The sequence below is a fragment of the Dromaius novaehollandiae genome, chromosome Z (assembly GCF_036370855.1).
Source record: "Dromaius novaehollandiae isolate bDroNov1 chromosome Z, bDroNov1.hap1, whole genome shotgun sequence".
Lineage (NCBI taxonomy): Eukaryota > Metazoa > Chordata > Aves > Casuariiformes > Dromaiidae > Dromaius > Dromaius novaehollandiae.
Genome location: NC_088132.1, coordinates 54,295,197 through 54,316,615, shown reverse-complemented (window position 1 = coordinate 54,316,615; position 21,419 = coordinate 54,295,197). Strand labels below are relative to the sequence as shown.

Here is a 21,419-nt window from a genome sequence, read left to right as displayed (position 1 = left end):
TCAGATGATCAGTAGCTGCTTATATTAATTCTGTTTGTTAGGAGCTCACATACATTATCAAGATACTGTGGTTTAACATGTCATCTTGTATCACCTGAGCAGCGCTTACCTGTGTGCATTATTAGCCTTTGATAGATGTGAATTAGTTTGATTTTTAACTTTGTTTAAACTGTTCCCACTTAAGGTTATGTCTGGATACTAGGGGTATAAGAGCTGGTGTGAGGCTGGGCTAACTTGGTCTTGTACGCTGTCCTGAGGATCTGATCCAAGGGAATTCAGCAGTGTAGGACTAGAAGGACATCCTGGGTCATTTAATCTAGTCCCTTTGGTATTGCAAGTAGCTGTGTTATGTGCTCTGGGTTATCTGCCTCTGTTAATCCCCAAATCAAGTGGGAAGGCGCCCATTAGCGACAGCTAATGGTTATCAGGGGTTTTGTACAGTTCATCGCAGATCAGTGAGGTTAGATTGCACTGTACCTGCTATGCATATTACTATTTTCATTTTACAGCTGGTGAAAGTGTAGCGGAGAATGTGCAACGCTTAATTTCAGTCCACACAGGAAGTTTCAGGGCGGCCAGATGTCCCTGCTAGTTAACTGTAACCGCAGGATTGTCCCGGAGGCAGGGGATGAGCCAGTGCCGACAGGTCTGTAGTCTGCTGCAGAAGGGCAGTTTCATCACACTGGACACCTCCTTTCCTGCTACTAATTGTAGGGAATACTTTCCATATAGCCTGGTTGCAATTATAACTACATTGACTTCTCAGGCAGGAAAATCTTATGCTCAAAGTAGAGCTAATAGTTTTACAGTACTATATGCTTGAACCTCTTACAAGAAGTGAAATATGCAAAACACGTAATTCTTATTTATTTTTCCTTTTGAGGTGTTGTCTTATCTATCTTCTCTACACTTTGCTCTGTTTGAAATCTTCCCCTTTTCTCAGGAACTACCCTTCCTTTGTCACCTCTTGTAATTTTTATCTTTCTATAGCGTTATGAGTTTTTCTTCAGGACCCTTCTTGTTATCAGTTATTATTAAATCCACAGTTCAAACCATCTTGTGGTAGGAAGCCTCAGCTGCCTAATTTTTGAATGCTTGGAGTTATTTTTCCTTCATTCTTAGTCATTTCCTTCCCACCGTTATCTAAAGATGTCTAGCCTTCAGATCTTTAAGAGGGATGGCTCTCCCTTCTCGTTAGCTACCACTATTAGAGGCATCTCAGCTGCCTCTTCCTTCCCATTTCAAGCATTTTTTGCAGCGCTGTGGGTTTTCACCTGTATACCAGTAAAGGCATATGGATACAAGGTAGAGGTTGACTACCGGCAGGTAACGCCTTCTGAAGATCATTCCTGAGTATTCGGCTGCCCACTAATAAATAGTTCACCAAATGCGATTTCACAACGTTGACCTTATGGCTTATGACTCTAGATCTGAAACCAGGAAACCTGAAATCAGGGTGGGATTTATTTTAACTTCAACTACTAAAATTTGGGTGTCTAATCTAAGTCCAACATGTAGGCTATTGCCCCAATCAGCTCCTCTTTGATGAGAGTTTTGGGTGAGATAAACTCTCTGGCAGTCCGTATCCCTCTCCATTGATTAGAGAGACTTAGATGACTAGTTTAACTTAGACTTCTAATTGTTAGGCAAGCAAACCTGGGTGAGTTGACTCCCACTCAAGCAATACTTTAAAAAGTATTGCTACATCTCTCCATGTCCCTATTTATTTTCTCTCTGTAGATACAATAAAATCAACTTCTACAGAATAGTTTTAAGACATCTTGGCAAAAAGCTGACCTACAAGTGCAAAGTAACAGTACTTTTCATTATGGAACATGACTGAATATTTAATGAACTTGTTTTGTTTTCTGCTATGGTGTTGGGCAACAAAAAATAACATGTACGACCAAGTGTTATCAGAAAGAAAAATCCGAGTAAACCACTTTTTTGAGCTGATGTTTGGTAGCCTTCTTGGAAATGTCTGCAGATTTAAAAGGATCAAAGTGGCATGTGGGATACTTGCAGTTTTCTTGGAGTTTTTTTGCATCTTGTGAGTGAATATTTTTTAGCAATAGTGTTATCCTTTTCATACTGGTGTTTTGTGAGACTGCTGTTTTCATGGGGTCTGTTAGTTTTTATTTGATTTTGCTGCAAGTCTGACAGACTTTTTAGAAATTAGGTAAAAAAAAGAGAAAGCCAGTGAGGAAAATCCTAGGCTTAAAATACTGACCTAGTTAATGGGAAGAAACAGCAATTAGAGAAGCAGATTTAGATGGTAATTCGCATTTTCATTTTTATGCAAACTCTTCTTTCTTGCAGGCATTATAATGACAATAAATGGGAATTGTTTCCAATGTGGGAACAGTGCCACTCAATTGTGCTCTTAGCCCTGAGAGACTGTATGTTGACAACCTAATTGATTTATTCTCTCTAAAGCCAGAACTGTCCTTAATTATCTCTTAAGTTTGGCATTTGAAGAGATGGCTTTTATTTAATCTTTTAGAATTATCTGTCTTCAACCTTTATCACTTCTTGGTGTTCAACTTCTGTGCTTCCTTGCTAACTAAATTAAAAAAGGCTGCTACGTCTTTTAACTTGTGTTTTCCTGCCTTGAATTACTCATCTAAGGAGCTCCAGCTTCCATAGCTGAGAAGGAAAGAGCACAATGGCTAACTGCTATCAAAGGGAAGGAGAGAGGAGCTTATTTCTGGGTCAAAAAGACCCAGGGTTTATGCACAGTGCACCTCAGAAGCAGGGAAGTAAAAATGCCATGAGAAAGCTGCTGTGCCCCTCATGCAGGGATTGGCAAAACGGCTGCTAACGTGCAGGCTGGAGGCATTTCATGCCGGCCTGGAAGACCTGCAAGCAGAGAGCTCTGGGAGCTGCATCAGCCTCGCGGTACGGGTTCTCCTGCAGAGCAACTGCAGAGGGCCGTTGCTGGATGTGGTATAGTTTTTTAATTGATCCGCACTGCCTTAGCCTCTCTGAGCACTTGTGCCTGTGGCCTAGTACATTGCTGTGCGGAGATGAGCAGGAAACCCTCATGGGTGTATGGAGCAACGTGGTTGGTCTGCACTTTCTCTGCATGCTGAGAAGTTCCCGGAGGCATTTGGCAAAGGAGCTCCTGCTGATGCAATGCAGCCTGTTCTCCTCTGGTTGCCAAAGCCTACGACAGGGGTCAGAAGATGGGTGCAAAACCTCGAATGAGGAACACAAATGAATTATTCATGCAGGAAGCTGAAAATGCTGCGGTATTCCTTCCTTTCATACAGTGTTCTGTTCTATAGCCTCTATTTTGGTGTACATTTGTGATGTAAATTGTTTTCTGCATTAAAAGCAGGGAGGACCACCAAATTTATGTGGAACTTGATTAGCTTTGGAAAGAAGATGGGGGATATTTGAGGGGTCTGTCTCACCAATGCTATCATTTGAACCTAAAAATTAACAGTAACAGCCTCTGCCATCATAATCTTCGTCTTTTCTCTTGACTTGCTATTTGAAAAGGCCAAGTAGATATCCTTTGCTGGATCAGACAGCTTGCCAGATTCAGGCTTTACATGACTCCAAGAGTGCACGTTGCAGCAATATGAGTTCACTAGTGAAAGTGAATGGTAGTTTATTAGCCACAGTTAAGTAAGAACTGTTTTAACGGGAGTCCTTCTGTAGCAATCCACTGGATTTCGCAGCATAACACCCTGGCAAGTAAAAAAGCAATGTTGCAACCCAAAGATGTGAAATCACAGGACCATTCTCTTACGCATGAAAGCCATAGCTTGTTAAAAGTGATATACTTTACATTTTCTCTCATTAGTGTAACACACAGATAATTAACTAAAAGACATTCTTGGTCAGAGAGAATTCTGTCATTTAGACAGTGAATTTTGGATACCTCAAATTACTTTCTTATGAGTGCTATTTCTTACAGTCACTGCTACTCCTTCCTGTAATTATACTTATTTTGTTTGCCAGATGTTCAGTGACAATGTTATATTGCTGTAGTCTGTTTTCCAGTTGCTTTATTTGTCCTAGGACAATTTCTTTCTTGCCTTTTCTTTCAGAAAGCAAATAGACAAAGGGGGAAAAAATCTTTTACAAATGTTTTAAAGTGCAAAAACTCGGACAATGGATTTTGCCCCTCTCTCTGTGTCTAACTGAAACAATGAAAGTCCTGCACTTTAATCTCCTTAGCCCCAGGGGGTCTTCTAATTATTGCAGCTGTTGCACAGGCTTATACATACTGACCTCCTCCTTCCCATTCATCTTGGAGGCTCTTTTATGTCCATTAGCTCCTCACTGAAAATGGAAGAGCCTTAAACTCCAAGAATAGGTGAAGTTTACCTTTTGGATGAGGGTGAGGAGAACAAAGCATTCTCGAAGTTCCTTTCCAGGATTTACAAATGACCAAAGGCTTTTTCTCAGCACTGCAAAAACTACTTTAAATTTGGAGTGATACCAACATTGATAAAATTCTTTGGGTTTGCCTTATTCAGATATCACAGAGATTACCAATATATGCCAACTGAGAAAAACAGTGGTTGCTTCAAAAATGGAAGAAATGAGAGTTGAAAGATAGTTGGTTCTTGAGAATGCACTTACATATTTAAGCAGTATGAAGCTCTAAAAAATCAGTTCAGAGAAATATGTTGCCATCTCCTGCTAAATTAATGAATCTTTTTGTGGCTGTGCTGTGCAGCAATGCTTTCGATCCCAAATGAAGTCATGTTGCATCAGTATAGCAATTTTGAGGGGGAAAAAAAAGTATATTACAGGCAATGAATCTAAATTCATATGAAATACATTTTAATTAAGATTAGAACAGCAAAGCAAATGAACAAAGTACTTCACATACTTGTGAGTTTCTGGTTGGAGCCTGAGTTACAGAGTCAGAGTCAAATATTGTATACTACAAACAAAGGAAAGTTTAAAATGTTAGTATCTACTCTTCACAGTAAAAACCAGTAAAGCCAGATGCCCATCTTGCATATGTTCTTATAGGTTTGTCCTTAATATTCAGGATAAATGTTTTATCCATTTGCCCATTTCTTATTTCTGGGAGTAGAACACCAAGCAGGTCAATTAAAATCGTATTTTTATTTTCCACTGTACCACCGAATGGAGCCATGCTGATTTATACCAGCAGGTAACTGGCCTGCAGTGTCAACTGATGTAACTAGATATCTAATATAGTAAATACCTAATATATTAAAAGAAATATTTTAATGCATACTACAACATCATTTTTTTAAAAAAGCTCTTATTTTTGTTGTTTTAATCTGTTAAATTCACAAATCCATCAGCTACTGCTGTCTAACTCTTTTTGTGTCGTAAGATAGTGCTCTGTGATGGAAGTATGATAAGGGACTGTGTATTTTGGGATATACAAAACCAAATTACTTTTATACGCGTATCTATTTTGCATGTCTCTATGTATACATTTTCACACAACTTAGACAGTACAAAGGGTCTATAAATTTTCCCTAATTAGGCAACAGTGGATGCTACAGAACAGCAAAACTGCAGAGATGTATGAGCTAGTATAGCTATCTCTCTGCCATCCCTTCTCAGTCTCTTCCAGTACAGATAGTTTGTATTAATAAGGAAATGTGCTTGAGACTGTTCTGTAGCACGGAGGCCAGCTGGAAGGGTACGGCCCTCATCCATGCTGTTACACTCTTTTTGCCTTTCAAAAGAGGATGGGCCCCTTGAACACAGCCTGTGGGGAATTGTCCCTGGCCTTTGCTTCCTCCTGAAGTTTTCCCAAAATTGTTTGGAAGGGTTTTAAGGAGCCTGGGCCAAATAATGCAGTGAACTAATCTAACAGTTTAACAGTTTTGATGATTGACTTCCAGGTACCTGGAATGTTTAAATTATTAGTGTGAACATAGCCATAGAGTTTCAGGATGTATTCTTCACTTGTTACCTTTGACAAACATTGCTTGGGTCCATTTGATGCTGTCTGAAATTGTCATTGCTCTGAAGAAGCACGGAGCATTATGGATTAGGTCAGTCATTCTGAAACTGCAGTTTATGGGACACTAGTGGTCTACAGGGTCCTAATAAGTTGCCTGGCTGATGTGTGGATCCATATTAAATAATGAAATATGGGAATTCCCCAAATTTCCTCTTCTATTTCCTATTTCTCTGCCAGTAGTTTTAAATGGAATCAGGGTGTGGTGATTAAGATTTGACTTAACTCTGTGTGTATAGGTTTTACACAATTTATTCTTTTTTCATTTGGGAAACTTTCTTAGCAAAAACATGACAAGAAGAGAAAAGTGTATTTTCTGCTTATTGGTCATATCCAGACCTTTGGTAAAATGGCAAAATTTCACTGAATTTGTCTGTAAGACCAAAACTATTTTGAAGTATGTTGGAACTTCTTGAAACAGAATTTTACCAAGTTACCCATATTACTACTCACTCATAAGTTATCAGACTTCTTCTGTCTTTCAACAAAGTTCTAATAAAAAAGACTTGTAGTTAAGTTATGTATTACTACAATGCCACTGTTTTTTCAGAAACGTATTAAAATGTTATTTCCTCAACATGAAATATTCCAATAAAATCATCAGAATAAAGGAACATTTTATGATTTATTCTTCTTGCTTTGTAGCCATTCTGTGCAGTGGATAATTTATAGTGTTGCTGTTATTTCTGCAGATTTTACAGTAAAATAAGTGAGGTTGTATGTTATTGTTCAAAGATCATCAGTAGACATCCTTTTGCTACCAGACTGTAAAAGACATTGACAATAGGGAGGCAAGTGGTCTTGCTGAAAGGAATATCTGATTTCTGCCACCTCAGTGCTGGTACTATATATGGTTTGTTTTAACTGTCCATGTGCATCTGTTGTCGAATTCAGTGGGAGTTATGGACAGTTGTATAGAAAACAGACTGTGGCCCCTAAACAGAACCCATCTTTACCAAAACCACCTTAACTCTACCCCTCTCTCTCCAACTTCTGATATGTTCAAGTAACTTTTAAAAAAGTCTATATTCTTTCCAGAACCAGAAAGGCACCAGACAAAACCAAGCTTTGCTTAGTCTGTAACATTTGCAGTGTGTGTAGGAAAACACGGTTATGAAAAGTTTACCAACAGCCATATGTTAATAAATATATTTGTAGTAGGTCTTGAATGCATAGGAGCAGATGTCAGGCCATCTCTGGTTATCAGATTTGCATCAGAAGCACAAACTTTTTGGCGTCCCCCTTCGCTGTCTGTCTCGCCACGGCTGACAGACCTCACGCACTGAAGGGATCCCGAATCGCTGTTGGCACTTCTGTGCGCAGCTACTGCAGCGGGCTGCTGCAGAAAGTCTATTTTTTAATCCACCTCTTTCCAAGGAGAAGAAGCGCTTAGCCTTGTCTGGTCACGCAGTTTGACTGGTAATTGGATGTGTCATGTAGGCTCATTTATTAAAGCAATATGGCAGGCAGCACTGTAAGCATAAACACCCTACTTACAGTCCATTGAGCTGAACAGCACTTTGAATTGAAAGAATCCCAGCGACTGCATGACATAGTTGATGCATTTAATCATTCCTTCTCCCTTTTGATTATAATTTTCTGTAATACATTATTGAAATGCTTATATGGTTTATTTGCTTTTTTTCTAGGTGTGCAGCGAAAATAATTTCTCCAAGTGTGACTAATATAACGTTACATAGTTACTGGTAGCAACCACTAGAGGGGGACATCATTTATATGACAGAGTATTTTGAAGACTTACTATTTTTATTATACCAGTCTGTTTTCAGCATTGTAACAGTATATGGGTAAAGTTACAGTATATGGAGGACTGCAAAAATGATGCAAGATGTATGAGTAATGTGAGTTTGTTATTTTTTCAGGTGTCGTGTTTCATTATCGCGCTGCAACCAGCAGGTATACTCTGAATTTTACACAAGCTCAGCAGACTTGTCTGGACAACGGTGCTGTCATAGCAAGCCCCGAACAACTGAAAGCAGCCTACGAAGATGGATTTGAACAATGTGATGCTGGTTGGTTGTCTGACCAGACTGTTAGGTGAGACATTTAAAAGGCCTCTAGACAGTGTTTTCCAAAATTAATATGCTTAGCCTGTACAGACTTGAAATGCTGACTTACCATAGTAACAAATATGATCATGCTGCATTTCAGATATCCTATTAGGCATCCAAGAATTGGCTGCTTTGGGGATAAAATGGGAAAGAAAGGAGTCAGAACATACGGACGCCGTTTTCCTAATGAAACCTATGATGTATATTGCTATGTGGAACACATGAAAGGTAAGATAGACCTACATTTAGTCTGCACTGCAAAATCTAAAATGACTGGAGAACCTAATGTGGAAAGGTAGCAAAATAAAAAGTTCTGTGTAAAGTACATTTTGGCTGTTTGAAATCTGAAGAGAGTTGCTGAATTAAGTGAACCTGTAGTTTGTGGTCTAGCAAGCCTTACTTAATGGTGAAAGTGAAGGTGTGCAGCTTACAGAGAGACAGGTTTAAAGCTTCAACAGTTAGCGACAGTAGATCTCAAAAAAACTTGCTGTTGAAGCATCTTCTTATAGTTAGAATGTTATTAAAGTATTTTCAAAGAAATATATTTAATGTTTGTGAAAGTATGTATGTATATGTAAAGGTGAATATAGTACATATACTAACTATATTACAGTTCATGAAGTTTATAGTTACAGTTTTACATATTCAACACTTAAAATTAGACTTATTAGACTAATTGGATTTAGTTGCAATCCAGGGCTAATAACATCTTTTTAAGAATAGGGCGTCTCACCATCAAAAGCAAACAAACAAGCAAAAACTTTTCAATGAGGAATCTACATCTTTAATAAGATGCTTTATGATTCCATAGTACAGCCACAGCCTTTGCAAAGGCTGCTAGTAAAAGGCTCTAATGCAGAAGAGTGGTTGTGATTCTGTCACATGGTGTCTATGAACCATGGATCATGTTTTGCCATGGTACCCCATGCTCTAGGGAAGAGCTGGATTCTATGATCAGTATTTATTCAGGAAAGAGTTGGGTGGTAAAAAGAAAAAAAAATACTGCAATTTTTCCTGTAATTGAGGAGTTCTAGCATGCACAACTCTCCATATTACAAGTGTGATGCTATAGTCATTTCTTCTAATCTCTCTTCTAGAAGTGAATTTACCTATATCCTTCCAGTGGGCTTACAGATATATTCCAGATACTGGATATCCACATGCTTAGACATTACTGTGACTAGTTAAACATTTATACTTAAAATATAAATGTAAAAATATCCATTCCTGTCCTGTAGCCTTTTTTTTTTTTTTTTCTTTCTTGGCTTTGTGCTGATTATGCACATGGGAGCATCACTCTGGGAACAGGAATACTTTGTAACTGGGACCAAAGCATATTTTCCATTTACTGCAGTGATCTGAGTCTGTAACCCTGTTTTATTCCATACCAGTTCCATTGTTATGTTCTGAAAAATACTTATAGTTCATAAGCATAGATCTTAAGGGGCAAATCTTTGCCTGATATACATTTGGTTTAGTGCTTTTGACGTCTATGAAGCAAAAAATCAGCTTACGGCTCTGAGCAAGCCTGCCTTTGTGTGTGTATGTATATTCATAACAATCAGTTGTTAGGTGCTTATTATTTTTTTGTATTCTATGTTAGAGCAGAGCTAAATTAAGTCATCAAAAGGTTTTTCTTCTGATGATGACTTCTAGAGACTCCAGTCATTAAAATCAATAAGTGTTTTTCTCTTACCTTAGTAGCTGAGAATCTGGCCCAGACTATGTTCACATTAGAGAGTTATCAAAAACAAGCAATACAAGTCTTGCAAAGACTCTCAGAAGATACAAGCTTAGGAATTCTGAAAATTAAGGGACAGAATTTCATTAGTGCTCAGCACTGTCTTAATTCTACTTGTGCTTTACCTATATCCATCAGTGAACAGCACACCCAAATACCTGGATTTTGTGACATTGATAGTCCATAAATCCTTGATGGAATTGAATTCTGAATTGAAATGTTGACTCAAGGCTTGTAAATTCAATTTTGATCTTTCCTAGCTTGCAAAATGAAACTGTGAGCAATTTTTATCCTTTCTGAATGACAGGTCAGTGCCTGGTTCAAAGAATCTTCCTTCCCTTTTCAGTACAGATAAATCTAACTAATGCTGAGAAGTTTGTTCTGGATGCATTCTGGCCAGCAGTTTCTCATTGTCAAATTTTCTGACTGAGTTTGAAAAGAACAGTCAAAACTGAAGCCTTTTTTATTGAGGCAAATATTGTATACTCAGAACCACACAGAACCAGTCAGTGAAAGCCTCTCAAAGAGGTTGCAGTTATTGCTCAGTCTTTTTTGATGAAGATGCATAGACGCCGGTTTTCTATTCCTCAAGAGCATCAAGTAATTCTTCATTGTTGCTAAATTTCTTTTACCAAGATATATGAGCTGTCTTTCTTCTCTGGATGGCTATATATCTCTGTCCCATTGTAGAAGGTGATGATCTGTTTTCACCTATTCATGTCTTTGTGCCCATGAGCTGGACTGCAGTAATGTGATCCGCCTGGCTAGAAAGCCTTCAGCATTTTGCAAATATAAGCTAGCACAGAATACTGAGGAGATTTGATATATCAACCTGGGTTACAAGAAGCACATTATTTTTACCTTCTTTATTGCATGGTGGCTTCCTGTAGAATATTGATGAAATCATATGTAGTGTTTCAGCCTTTTTCTTAAAGGTGCTCCATAGCCACACCAAGGTTTTTATGAACTGCTTAACGGTCTGGTTTGAAGACTGTGATTGACAACATCACTTTTTTGATCCAGTGAAGCTCTCCATGACAATAATAAAGCCCATTCTGTAGTAACAGACAATTCACAGAGATGGGTACAAGTTCAGAATGAAATGCTGCAGGAAGCAAAGATGCTCACACCTTTCACTACCATCCTTTCCAAATGGAAAGCGTGCTTGACCTTTTCTTGTCTAAATGATTATCAGCATATATACTTATAAAAATGCACAAGAATATGTTTTCCTGAATTAAGAAAACAAAGCACCCCATCTTACACTGGGATATGTATCGTACATGTTTTTCCTGCTGAAGATGGTGTGAGAGAAAAAAAGCAGTGTGTGATAAATGATGGCTACATGTTTGTTACACTAGTAGATGATAGTACACTACTAGGTGACACTTTGCTGTGGTAATAAGCTGAGTCAGAGAAGGCAGGAGAATTCCTTTTAACTCAGTTACAGTTTTGCCATTAAATTCCAGGGAACAGAGTTAAGTCAGCACTGAACACATACAAAAACTCATCCTTAAACTCTCTATTTATGTAGCAGGAAAGTTCTATCTGTTCTGTGAAGAGATAACTGTCTAATAGCTGAGCACCCTTTGCGCACTGCATAATGTATGTGTTGCTTCTGATTATCTTGATCAATTTCAGTGCCAGATAGAGACCATAAGTAATAGCTAGCCAAAGATATTCTCCTTCTCTCTCTCTCTCTTTCCTGCTTTTGCCTATTTGGTCAGAAGTTTTCAATGAACTGGAGTCAGCAAAAGACTTACAGGACCCAGAGGGAGTCATAGTTTGATCGGTATAGATACACAGTATAAGGATGCTATATTGACATGCAAGAGGGATAGCTTCTTCTCTTTGGATGAGGAAGAACAGCTGCACTGTTAGGAACACATGGTACCACATCGTGGTATAGTGCAGGATAAATTGTTCTCCAGTACCTTCACAGAAACTTGAGCCATTGAGGTAGACTTTCTTTTTGAGACAGAGCTGAGGAGCCAAGATGGTTCTGTCTATATAGTAGAAACAGTTTCTGTAAGAATAAGGAATAGTTTCAAATACTGAACTTGGTTGAAGTTACATTGCACCAATGGGATTACACTTTGGAACCACTTATCCAGAGAAGGCAGAGAATTTTATAAACTGCCAACAAAAGTTATTGGAAAGTGGACATTGCATAAAACTAGATCCTTTGTTTTATCTGATTGTAACATATTCATCCATTGCTAGAAAGAAGTCTTAGCGTTCAGGATGTAAGATTATGTTAAATCTCTGATTGCCCTACCTACTTAAGACTGATTCTAGAGGATACAACTTTTTTCTTTTAAAGTATTGAGTGCTCTCAACAAAGCAGACATATAATACTTGGCATATTGTAGGACTGTGCTTAGACATGATATTTTCCATCTGAATTTTAAAGTTCATATCTACATAGTCTGTTCTAATTCAGTACCAAATCTAATGATATCAAAATTTGGGCCCTAATGTGAATGTCATCATGGAAGCCATCGAACAATTATTGGTCTGTTGGCCTGGTATCAGAGAGAGTGTTAGCCCAGAAAGCCATAAATGGTGGTAAGAATAATTGCAATTCTTTTTAGCTTAAATGTGTATTGAATTTACAGCACTAATTTGGGTAGTTACACTGAGGATTTGTAGGAGCAACACCATTTCAGCTTGCTTTCTTCCTGGCCATGTGAAATCACAAAGTTAACCAGAGACATGGATTTCTGCTTGAAACACAAACAATTAGGTTAAATTAAAACCAGTTGTCTAGGCTAGATCTTACCATTTCCTTGTTCTGAGGAAAGCCAGAGAGATTAAAGACTGTGCACAATTATGAGTAAAATATTTTGAGTCTTGCTAAAGAGCACAGGAAAATTATTGTGGGAAGGATTTAAAACTTCTCAACTCCTAGTGATAAAAATAAGAATCTGGAGTCAAAATTTCACTAAAGTAGGTGTGGGCATGGTCTCTTATTACAGACTGGTTTACATTTTTCATGTTTCATTGCAACTCATTGTATTAAGCTTTAAATACTTTTATTAATAAATCCTGTCCTGCAGTTAAAGGTATCCTAAGTGTTTTTTTTAACCTAAAGTGATTCGGCTCCAGAGGTCTGGATGTAACCTTGAAGGTATTCTTAACACCTCCAACTGAAACAGTGTCTTCGCCAGTGTCTTCTATAGACTAATCCCTTGGATGGAAATGGGTGATCAGGAAGGAGAGTTTTCTCTTCTGTCTTCAGATAAGCACGTATGTGATTAATTTGTCAGTACTGTGATGTCAGAAATGGAGACAAGTGAAATCTGCTCGCCAAAGCCCACTGATGAAGTGTGGTGCTGTGAGTATGTGGTGCAGAGCCAAAGCACAGGCTGCTCCATGCAGCATTGTCTTCTGGCCAAAGCCAGTGAGTAGCTGTGTATGTCTAACAAGCATATGTAATGTGCAGATGGGGAGCCATGCAAAGAAAGCTATTTTGGGGTGGCTGTGGAGAGGATTATAAAGTCTCCTTTCCATGCACCATTTCCCCCGCCGTGAGTGTGGGGAAAAAAAAGAAAAAACAAAACCAGATGTCCTTTAAATACTTTCCACTTAGTCTCATGCAATTTTGCTATTGTCATGGATATTTGTGTGACAATAATAATAATTTTAAAAAGTCATATACTAGGTAAAGCTTCAGGTAAGATGTTTCTTCTGCATTTTTGGCAGCAGCAGGTCTTCTCTAGAGTCCATTCTGATTCTGCAGCAAGAATTAGATTAAATTTTGATTAAATTTAAAGCTGGGACATGGAGAAAAAGCTCTTTCATTTTCTTCTATCTTCAGGGCCTGTGACAGGGACATATCCTTTGCATTGGGCTATGCTGGACGTGTCTCCAGCCTTCAACTGTGTGACCTAATGTACTTGCAGGATGCAAGAGTTCTCAAGAGGAATACAGGGCCCAAATATAGGAAGCTAAATAGGAAATAATACCGTGAAGCTTTTTATGCATGACCAGGTATTTGAGCTCATAATGTAAGGAATCTCATCTTTTAGAGAGATCCAAAAATCCTAACTTCTGAATGCTTATTGTGAGAGCAAGACATAGAGAAAAAGATCATATAGAATTCAGAATTAATTTTTCTACTTTGTATAAGTAAATGTCAGTGACACTCTACAACTACAGCAGAGCTCTCTAAGGGTATAGGAGTTACCATGCTACTCTTCATGCTTCAGGGCAGCCTATGGAATAAGTTCAACTCTTCCAGTCCTGCCAAATGCAATGGATTCCTGTTAAGCCTATCACTTTGCATCAAACAGACCTAAGACATTCAAGAGGGTTTAATTAAATCACTACTGATGTATATCAAACTGAATCAACTAACTTGTTTTAACGTGTGAATGACTACTTCAGCTTGTCTAGCTTTCTGTTTTAAAGTCATTGAGCTAAAATGTTTAAAGCAGAAGAAGTCCATCTATTTTCTCTAAACAATAAACTTGAATGAGGTTGGACATCCAAAGTGCTTAAATGGTTTCACAGCCCTAGAGACTGTTTCATGGTAATTTGTGACTTCGTTAATGGTACTTTCCCAGTTTGGAGGTGTCAGAGAGGCAGCCCTTAATGACTGCAGGATGGAAGAAGAGAACTGCAGCTGAAACAAGGCATCTTGTTTGTGCAGCTTCAGAAAGAGGGGAAGGGCCGAAGCAGGTGTTTGTTTAATAAACGAGACCCTGCATACAGTAGAGACGGCTGAAAGCTGCCAGGTCTGTTTTGACCCAAATGCATGTGTATTTCTCCAGAGTAATCAAGACGAGGATGCTGGTCTTCATTGTCTACACCCATGTTTGGAGAAGAGGGAACAATGTGGGTAGTATCTCTACCTCCTTGTTTCACAGGCAGTCTGATACTCCTGTGAATGACTGCTGCAGCTTTTTTGGAAGGGCCTTTTGGATGGGCCAAAGAGAGAGAGAAGAAGAGGAAATGGGAATTCTTGGAACATGTAGTCCTGAAGGTGCAAGGGTAAATATTTTAGTTGCCACCATATTCCTTTTTCTCTAGACACCTGACTGTATTCTGGATATCAAGGATTAGACAGAGTTCATGTTCTGAGGAAAAGGAAGTTAGGATGGCAGAGTCTCATGACTGCTTGAGCTTTGAACTGCCAACCATGTGGCTGAGGCCACACAAGAATGATTTTTGTGAGGAGGAGTAACAAGTTACAGATGCAGGTAGGGAAATGTCCTCAGATAGTTCCATATAATACCAGCAAAAATGTTATTTTATCCCTTTTAGCTATCTTTCAAGACTGACCCAGGGCCCTCAGATCTCCAACCATAGGCACAGAGTCCTGGAGCTCTAACATACTCATGAAGGCAGCTTTGCTTGGTGAGTTTGATAGATTTCACTATCTCTCAGAGCCAACTAATGAGCAAGTCTGGAGTTCACTACAGAGCCATTATACTCAAAAAGGAAAGCTGCCAAATTCCTGTTGAGGAATACTGGCTCTTCTCTTCAAACATGATCACCAAGAGGCTAATGTGGAAACGTATTGGAATTTTTTGCTTTTTTTTATTTAAAGTGGTTAGAGTTAAGCATTTAATTTTATAGGAATGATTAGCTTTTTGTGTATTTAGTCTCCCTGTGGATTCCCCTGATTGTTCCTTTTGTCTTTCTTAATTGACACTGGAATGTGGCAAAGGTCATAGCATATAACCACCACCACAAGGCAAAACTTCTGAGCATTTCTTCCTCATTGCTGTTACTGAATTCCAGATGAGACAGTGATGAAGGGAACTGTTGCTCTGGGAGAGTAAGATGGGGAAAAAGGCTAAGAATATGAAAAATAAATAAATGTAAGTTTATAAGGTGTTCCACATGTTTTACCAGATGTGTCAAAAGCACTCAATGAGAGGTTACCTCTGTCTTGAGCTCCCCTGCAGTTTCGGGGAATCCTTCAGACATCAGTGTACGTCATGTCATGGAGTTGCATTTGATGCTTTCCTCTGCCAGGCACAAATGCCTTGTAGCTCATGTGTTCTTCCTGGCACACTGGGTGATGGCGTGTGAAGCAGAGGGGATGGTGCTGTGCTCCAGGGGGGGAGAGTGACACAGACAGGCACAAAGATCTTCCTCTAGGAAGTTGCAGCCCACTAATGCCTTAATGTGGTTTCATCTATGGGAAAAGAAATTACTGGTGAGGTCTGTGCTGGAGGGCTACATCTAGCTTCATTAGTTTTGTCCTAGTCAATACATATTGTGTATTGACTCCCAGCTATGGTTCTAGCCTGCCCATATTTCTATGCTTGCTTTTGAGATGCGCGATTCATGATATTCACACCTACAGACATGCCCAACTCAGGGATATGTCTCCTGATGAGAGAGAATAAGTGAATTAAACTTCAAAGGAATGAAACTTGCTATATAACCAGCTGATAAGTCTCTAGATTGTAAGCTTTTTGCTTGGGGGTTGTAGTGAATCAGCTTTTGTCTTCAAGAGAAAAAAATTGGCACCTTCATCTGGCTTGAAGTATTTGAAAGAGAAGGATAAAGCACAACTATAGTCAGGTGTCTTTTTAAATTAACTAAAACAAACACACATAACAGGAAAATCCCAGAGATTCTTCGAGTGCTCTGACTGCTGAGGTTAGGCGATCAACCCAAAACTTGATTTTAAACAGGGGCCAAAAATAATACACATTGCATTATTGTCTGCAGTCTAAACATTGTCACAATCTCCGTTTCACCCCCTGGTACTGTAAGACTAGTTTCTCTTCATCTGCTGGTCTAAGCCCTGGGGTCTGCCTGCATAATATTGCTAAGTTATTCAGAGTAGATTCCAGCTATAAAAACATTGCATATGGCTTTTAACACACAAAAAACCTGAATCTTCTCAGCTTTGGTGTTGGTGGCTATGTCATTTGTTTATTAACCAGACAAGTTTTCTCTTTATTTCCTTGGAGTACACTCCCAAAGTTTTGGCTTGGAAATCGAGGTGCTTTCAGACATCATAATTAAGACACTGTAAGAGTGCAATAGGAGTGTAATCTTCCTGCTAAATATGGAGCTTAGACCAGTTGTGCTTCCAAAATACGAGCTATGTTTACAGAATACATGGATTAAATGTATTTTATTAGTTTCACCATTGACTTTTTATGCTGCTTAAAGGAAGTTTCTGTGCAAGAGTCAAAGCCTCTGCTATTTGGTACTTTGAATGAGCCAGACTGTTTCAGCTACAGTAACTGACACATTGCAAGGCAGGATTGGAGTGTAAGTCCTTTTTCCCATGCCATTTTTATAGCTTCTGTCAGTTTTGAGGTTGAAGCCTTGAAAGCTGGATGCAGACTCTGAGCTATATAAAAGAATTTCTTCCCAAATACTTGGCTTCTTCAGAGGAAATTCCCAATGTTCCTCCTTCAAGTACCAGCAACTTTCTTCACATGCAGTCATATAACAGAAGACTGTTATTTCCCTCCTACTCTGTTACCCAGCTTGTACATAGACTAAAGGGGGAATGGTGTAACTTCCAAACCAAGTCCTTTTTCTCTCTATGAAATAAAAAGCCAGGTTTGTAGTGAAGTAGGACCATCCCTCTTTTCACAGGCTATAAACAGAATTACCTCATTGCTGTGAGGACAAAACTGCAGGGGAAAAAGTGAGGGATTGTATAAGTAGCCCGTCCAGAGTATGCACCCAGAATCAATAAACATCAATAATTTGGTAGCCATCTCTTTCTGACCAGACACTTTTTCTCTTTCTCTCTCTTTTTTTTTTAATGTGATTTTGGAAAATTGCAGGACAACTTTTAAATGTTTCCAGGTTTATATAGCAGAGCTTTTGTTAAACATTTGCTGTTTCTTACACATCATCCCAACAGTTATTATGCACATCAAGTGTACATTCAAACACACAGAATTTTAATTTCTTTTCAAACTGGACACACCAATTGCAAAATCATATCTCCTAGTGTAAATGACCGCTCTTTGGAATTTGACTTTTGCACTCTGCTGGGTTGTTTTTGAAGAGGAGTTCTAGAATCATAGCAAAACACTCCTTGACTGGAGCAATTATGAACTGCCGTGTTTTAACATAGCTATACTTTTTATTTTACTGTTATCATTCCCAAAATACATGACTCTATACTCAGTGTATGATGGAATGTCAATAAAAGTATTTTGCTGGTTGCTCTGGCACCCTTTCACATTCTTTGTGCATTTATTCTAAAAAAAAATTCTTAATATGTCAAATAGGTGGCAAAGAATGCAACTTTGGACTTCACTTGCTGGAGTGTTCTGGTTAGCCTGCATTTTTTCTTAAACACACTTTTTTTTATGATTTTTTTTTTTTCTGGTAAAACATACTTTAGCAAAAGATGGTATCTATGTATCTCTATGACAGCAGCTGACTTTAAAGGTGAACCAAATAAGTAGGTCTTGGGTCTGCAGAATAGATTTAGCATGGAGAAGGATATGCCACCCACCTTTCAAATGCACATTATCAGCGCTGCATATACAAACATATTCCAAGGCCAAATTCGAGGCAAATTTCCTTATAAAAATGCTCTTGTGCAACTTGAACGGGTAAGTTTTCAGCCAAGTGGCCTCCCTTATATGGGTATAATTTAAACCCTGTGTTTTGAAGTTTTGTAGCAAGACATAAGTGTTCACTACGTTTCCTTGCTTTAACAGCGCAGATATCAGCTCAAAGGAATAAATACTCCTAACTTTAATGATGCTATGCAGAAGCTCCATTTGGAGGCAGTTGGCTTCTTACACACAGTGATCCAGATTAGTTGATGGAAAAATTGTATTGTTATTAATCTTACTCTGTTTACCCATTTTCCTGTCTTTTCAGGAAGTTTTTCCCTGAAGGGAAGTTGTGGGTTTGTTTGACATTATTTACCTTTTGGTGTATCTCATTTGTTATTACAAAACCATTAAAATACATTGAGTTTTCTTAAATCTTTCACTGTCTTGTCTAACCGGACTTACAACCTCCCTTCTAATCACAATCATTTTAACTATTAATTTTCATACACATCAAAGCTGCTAGAAGAGGGGATGATTGAATAGTCCTTGGAACAGGGCGGGCTGCTCTACAGAGGCCCGTCCTTGCTCCATTGATTCACAATACTGCCATTGGGACAGTGCTGTGGATGACTCTGTCTATCATTCTGTATTGGCCATGATACTAGATCTGCCCCTGATGAAGAGGAGGCTGTCCCCCACAGAAATGTGTAATAAAAGGTGTATTATGCGTGTGCTCTGAAGAGTTGAGTAAAACATTTTAGTACTTTTGAGGGTGAATGATTGTTCACTCTCATTATCTTAAAGTGTGCCCGCTAGACATGCTTTGTCCCTCAACAGCTACAATACTTTACCTCTACGTTAGAAACACCCTACAACATGTATAAAGAGACTTACACTATGGAATTGATATTACAGCTGTAATAGCAAATCAGAATTTCTACCTAGGAGGAAAAAGAAAATTGGCACATTGCCTTCTTTCACACTTGCATTCCTTTCGAGCCCCAAACAAGTGTAATGTGGATGAAACTGCTTGGGGTGATGTAGCTTCTCCGTCTGCCTTTTGCTAGTTTGTCTTGAGAAAGCTACAGAGGCGAGACAGATTGCATGCCTGATGTGAATTAGCAGCCCTACAGCAACAGTAACCACTGTGTTCTGATCCACAGCAGATTGGGTGGGGGAAGAGAACATCTCATAACAAATATTTTGAATTTGCACTGTGTTCTTCAACTGAACATCTGGATTTTAAGTTTCATCAGTTCTATTTGAAGCCTGAGCAAAATCTAGAAAGGAGTCAGTTTGCTACTTCATTCCCAGGACGTGAACATTAGAAGTTTGATTTTGTTTCTGATATTTTGGTGAGTGAATGGGCCAACTAAACCAACTGTGTAATGGTGATTTAACTTGGAAGATGTGCTATTGGAAGATATTTGATATGCTGTTTATTTTGATTCAGTGTCCAAATAGAAGGGTATTATTTGCAAATTATTATTCCATGGAAGCTAAACTAAATTAGGGGCTGTCTAGTTCATTCATCTTTTTCAGCTGGAGTTATGGGTTTGGTGCACACACCATGTCAGGTGCTTTCTGTCATTTTTTTTGCCCCCTTCAGGCAAGAGCAAAACCAATGGAAATATGACATTAGAAGCTGCTTTGGAGCAGCTAGTGAACAACATTTGGGTTCTGTTGTGTGTCTCAAATGAGATTTTAGTGATGACTAAAAAGGTCAGGTAATGGGCCTGCAGATGTAGAAGATTTGTTCTGCTGTGAAAATAAATGCTGTCGGATTAGATTTAATTAGTGCAGTTGAGTCGCAAAGTCTGCTCCAACAGAGGTCACAAAGGAGCTTCAAGGCTGCCGTTACCTCTACCTAGAGACTCCATCTCCAACCACAGTGTAATTTGTCACGTAAAGTTAATATATAAACGTTTCTGCTTTGAGGTACGTGTATTTTTGTATTATGAGCCATTTGGTTTTCTATTTAAATTTTTAAGCAAAATTTTAAGCAAAAAAATTGTTAAGTAAAATTTGACCAAAAAGCTTAGGGGACTTTGACAGGAAGAGGGAAGCTAGATTGGCTTGATAATGGAACATGATACTCTGTCTTCATTGTGTGTGTTTTCTTCCCCTAGATGAAGTGGTTCATGTTTCAGTTCCTGAGAAGCTAACCTTTGAAGAAGCTAAAGAGTTATGTCGGAAAAGAGATGGCGTTCTTGCATCTGTTGGGAACCTGTATGTTGCCTGGAGGAATGGCTTCGACCAGTGCGACTATGGCTGGCTGGCTGACGGAAGTGTTCGTTATCCTGCATCTGTGGCTAGGCCCCAGTGTGGAGGAGGTTTACTTGGGGTGAGAACCCTGTATCGCTATGAGAACCAAACAGGCTTTCCTTACCCAGATAGCAAGTTTGATGCCTACTGCTATGAACGTAAGCTTTTTTTAGTTATAATTTTCAGTATGCTCACGAATTCTAACCCTGAGAAATGTTTACTTTAATATATGTTTTGTTTCAGTTTTTGTGGAACCCGAGTTAAAATTTTTTTTTATCACTATGGCTTTACAAAAAAAGGAGAAAAGCCAAATGTAAAAAAAAAGTCTTTAAAAAAATTGACAGATAAAGACAGCAAAATCTTAAGGTAAGATTTCAGCCTAGGCTGTTGTATTTAAGCAGAGTGGCACACCACACCTAAGGCTGTAATTCAGTGCCTGGCTGATTGCACCTTAGTATCTTCTGTTTGGTGCCAGTTAACATAGGAACTGAAGAAATGCCATGAGAAGAAGTACTGGATCAAATGAATGACTATCATCTAGCCTGATGCTCTATTTCTAGTGATGGCAATAAGAGAAACTGTTTACAGACTGCACACAGGCCTGGCCATTTCCAGTTCTCCTAGATGACTGTTATTTTGGGGCTGTCATTTGATTCCAGGCATTTTTCCCCATTGTATTTTTTTGGCTTCTAAAACAGTTTTAATTTCTGCTCTCACTCTGTCACTTTGTATTTCACGTGTGCACTGTGGATGGTCTAAACTGCCTTTCTTACTGTGATTGTGCTGCTTGTTTCCCTCCTGGTATTTTCAGAGGCACATTGAGCGCTTGCCACATCTGCCTGGTAGATTGCAGCAGTCTAAACCAGATTCTC

The 21,419-nt window shown here is 38.7% G+C and overlaps 1 protein-coding gene across 2 annotated transcripts in view; it reads left to right on the top strand.

Moving 5' to 3' along the window:
- The window catches only part of LOC112983666 (versican core protein), a 114,967-nt gene that overhangs the window by 22,775 nt on the left and 70,773 nt on the right, over positions 1-21,419 (top strand). For both annotated transcript variants that reach the window (XM_026100936.2, XM_064501557.1), the window contains exons 4-6: positions 7,852-8,026; positions 8,141-8,268; positions 20,412-20,705. In XM_026100936.2, the coding sequence (XP_025956721.2) occupies positions 7,852-8,026; positions 8,141-8,268; positions 20,412-20,705 (597 nt within the window). The remainder of the gene's footprint in view (positions 1-7,851; positions 8,027-8,140; positions 8,269-20,411; positions 20,706-21,419) is intronic.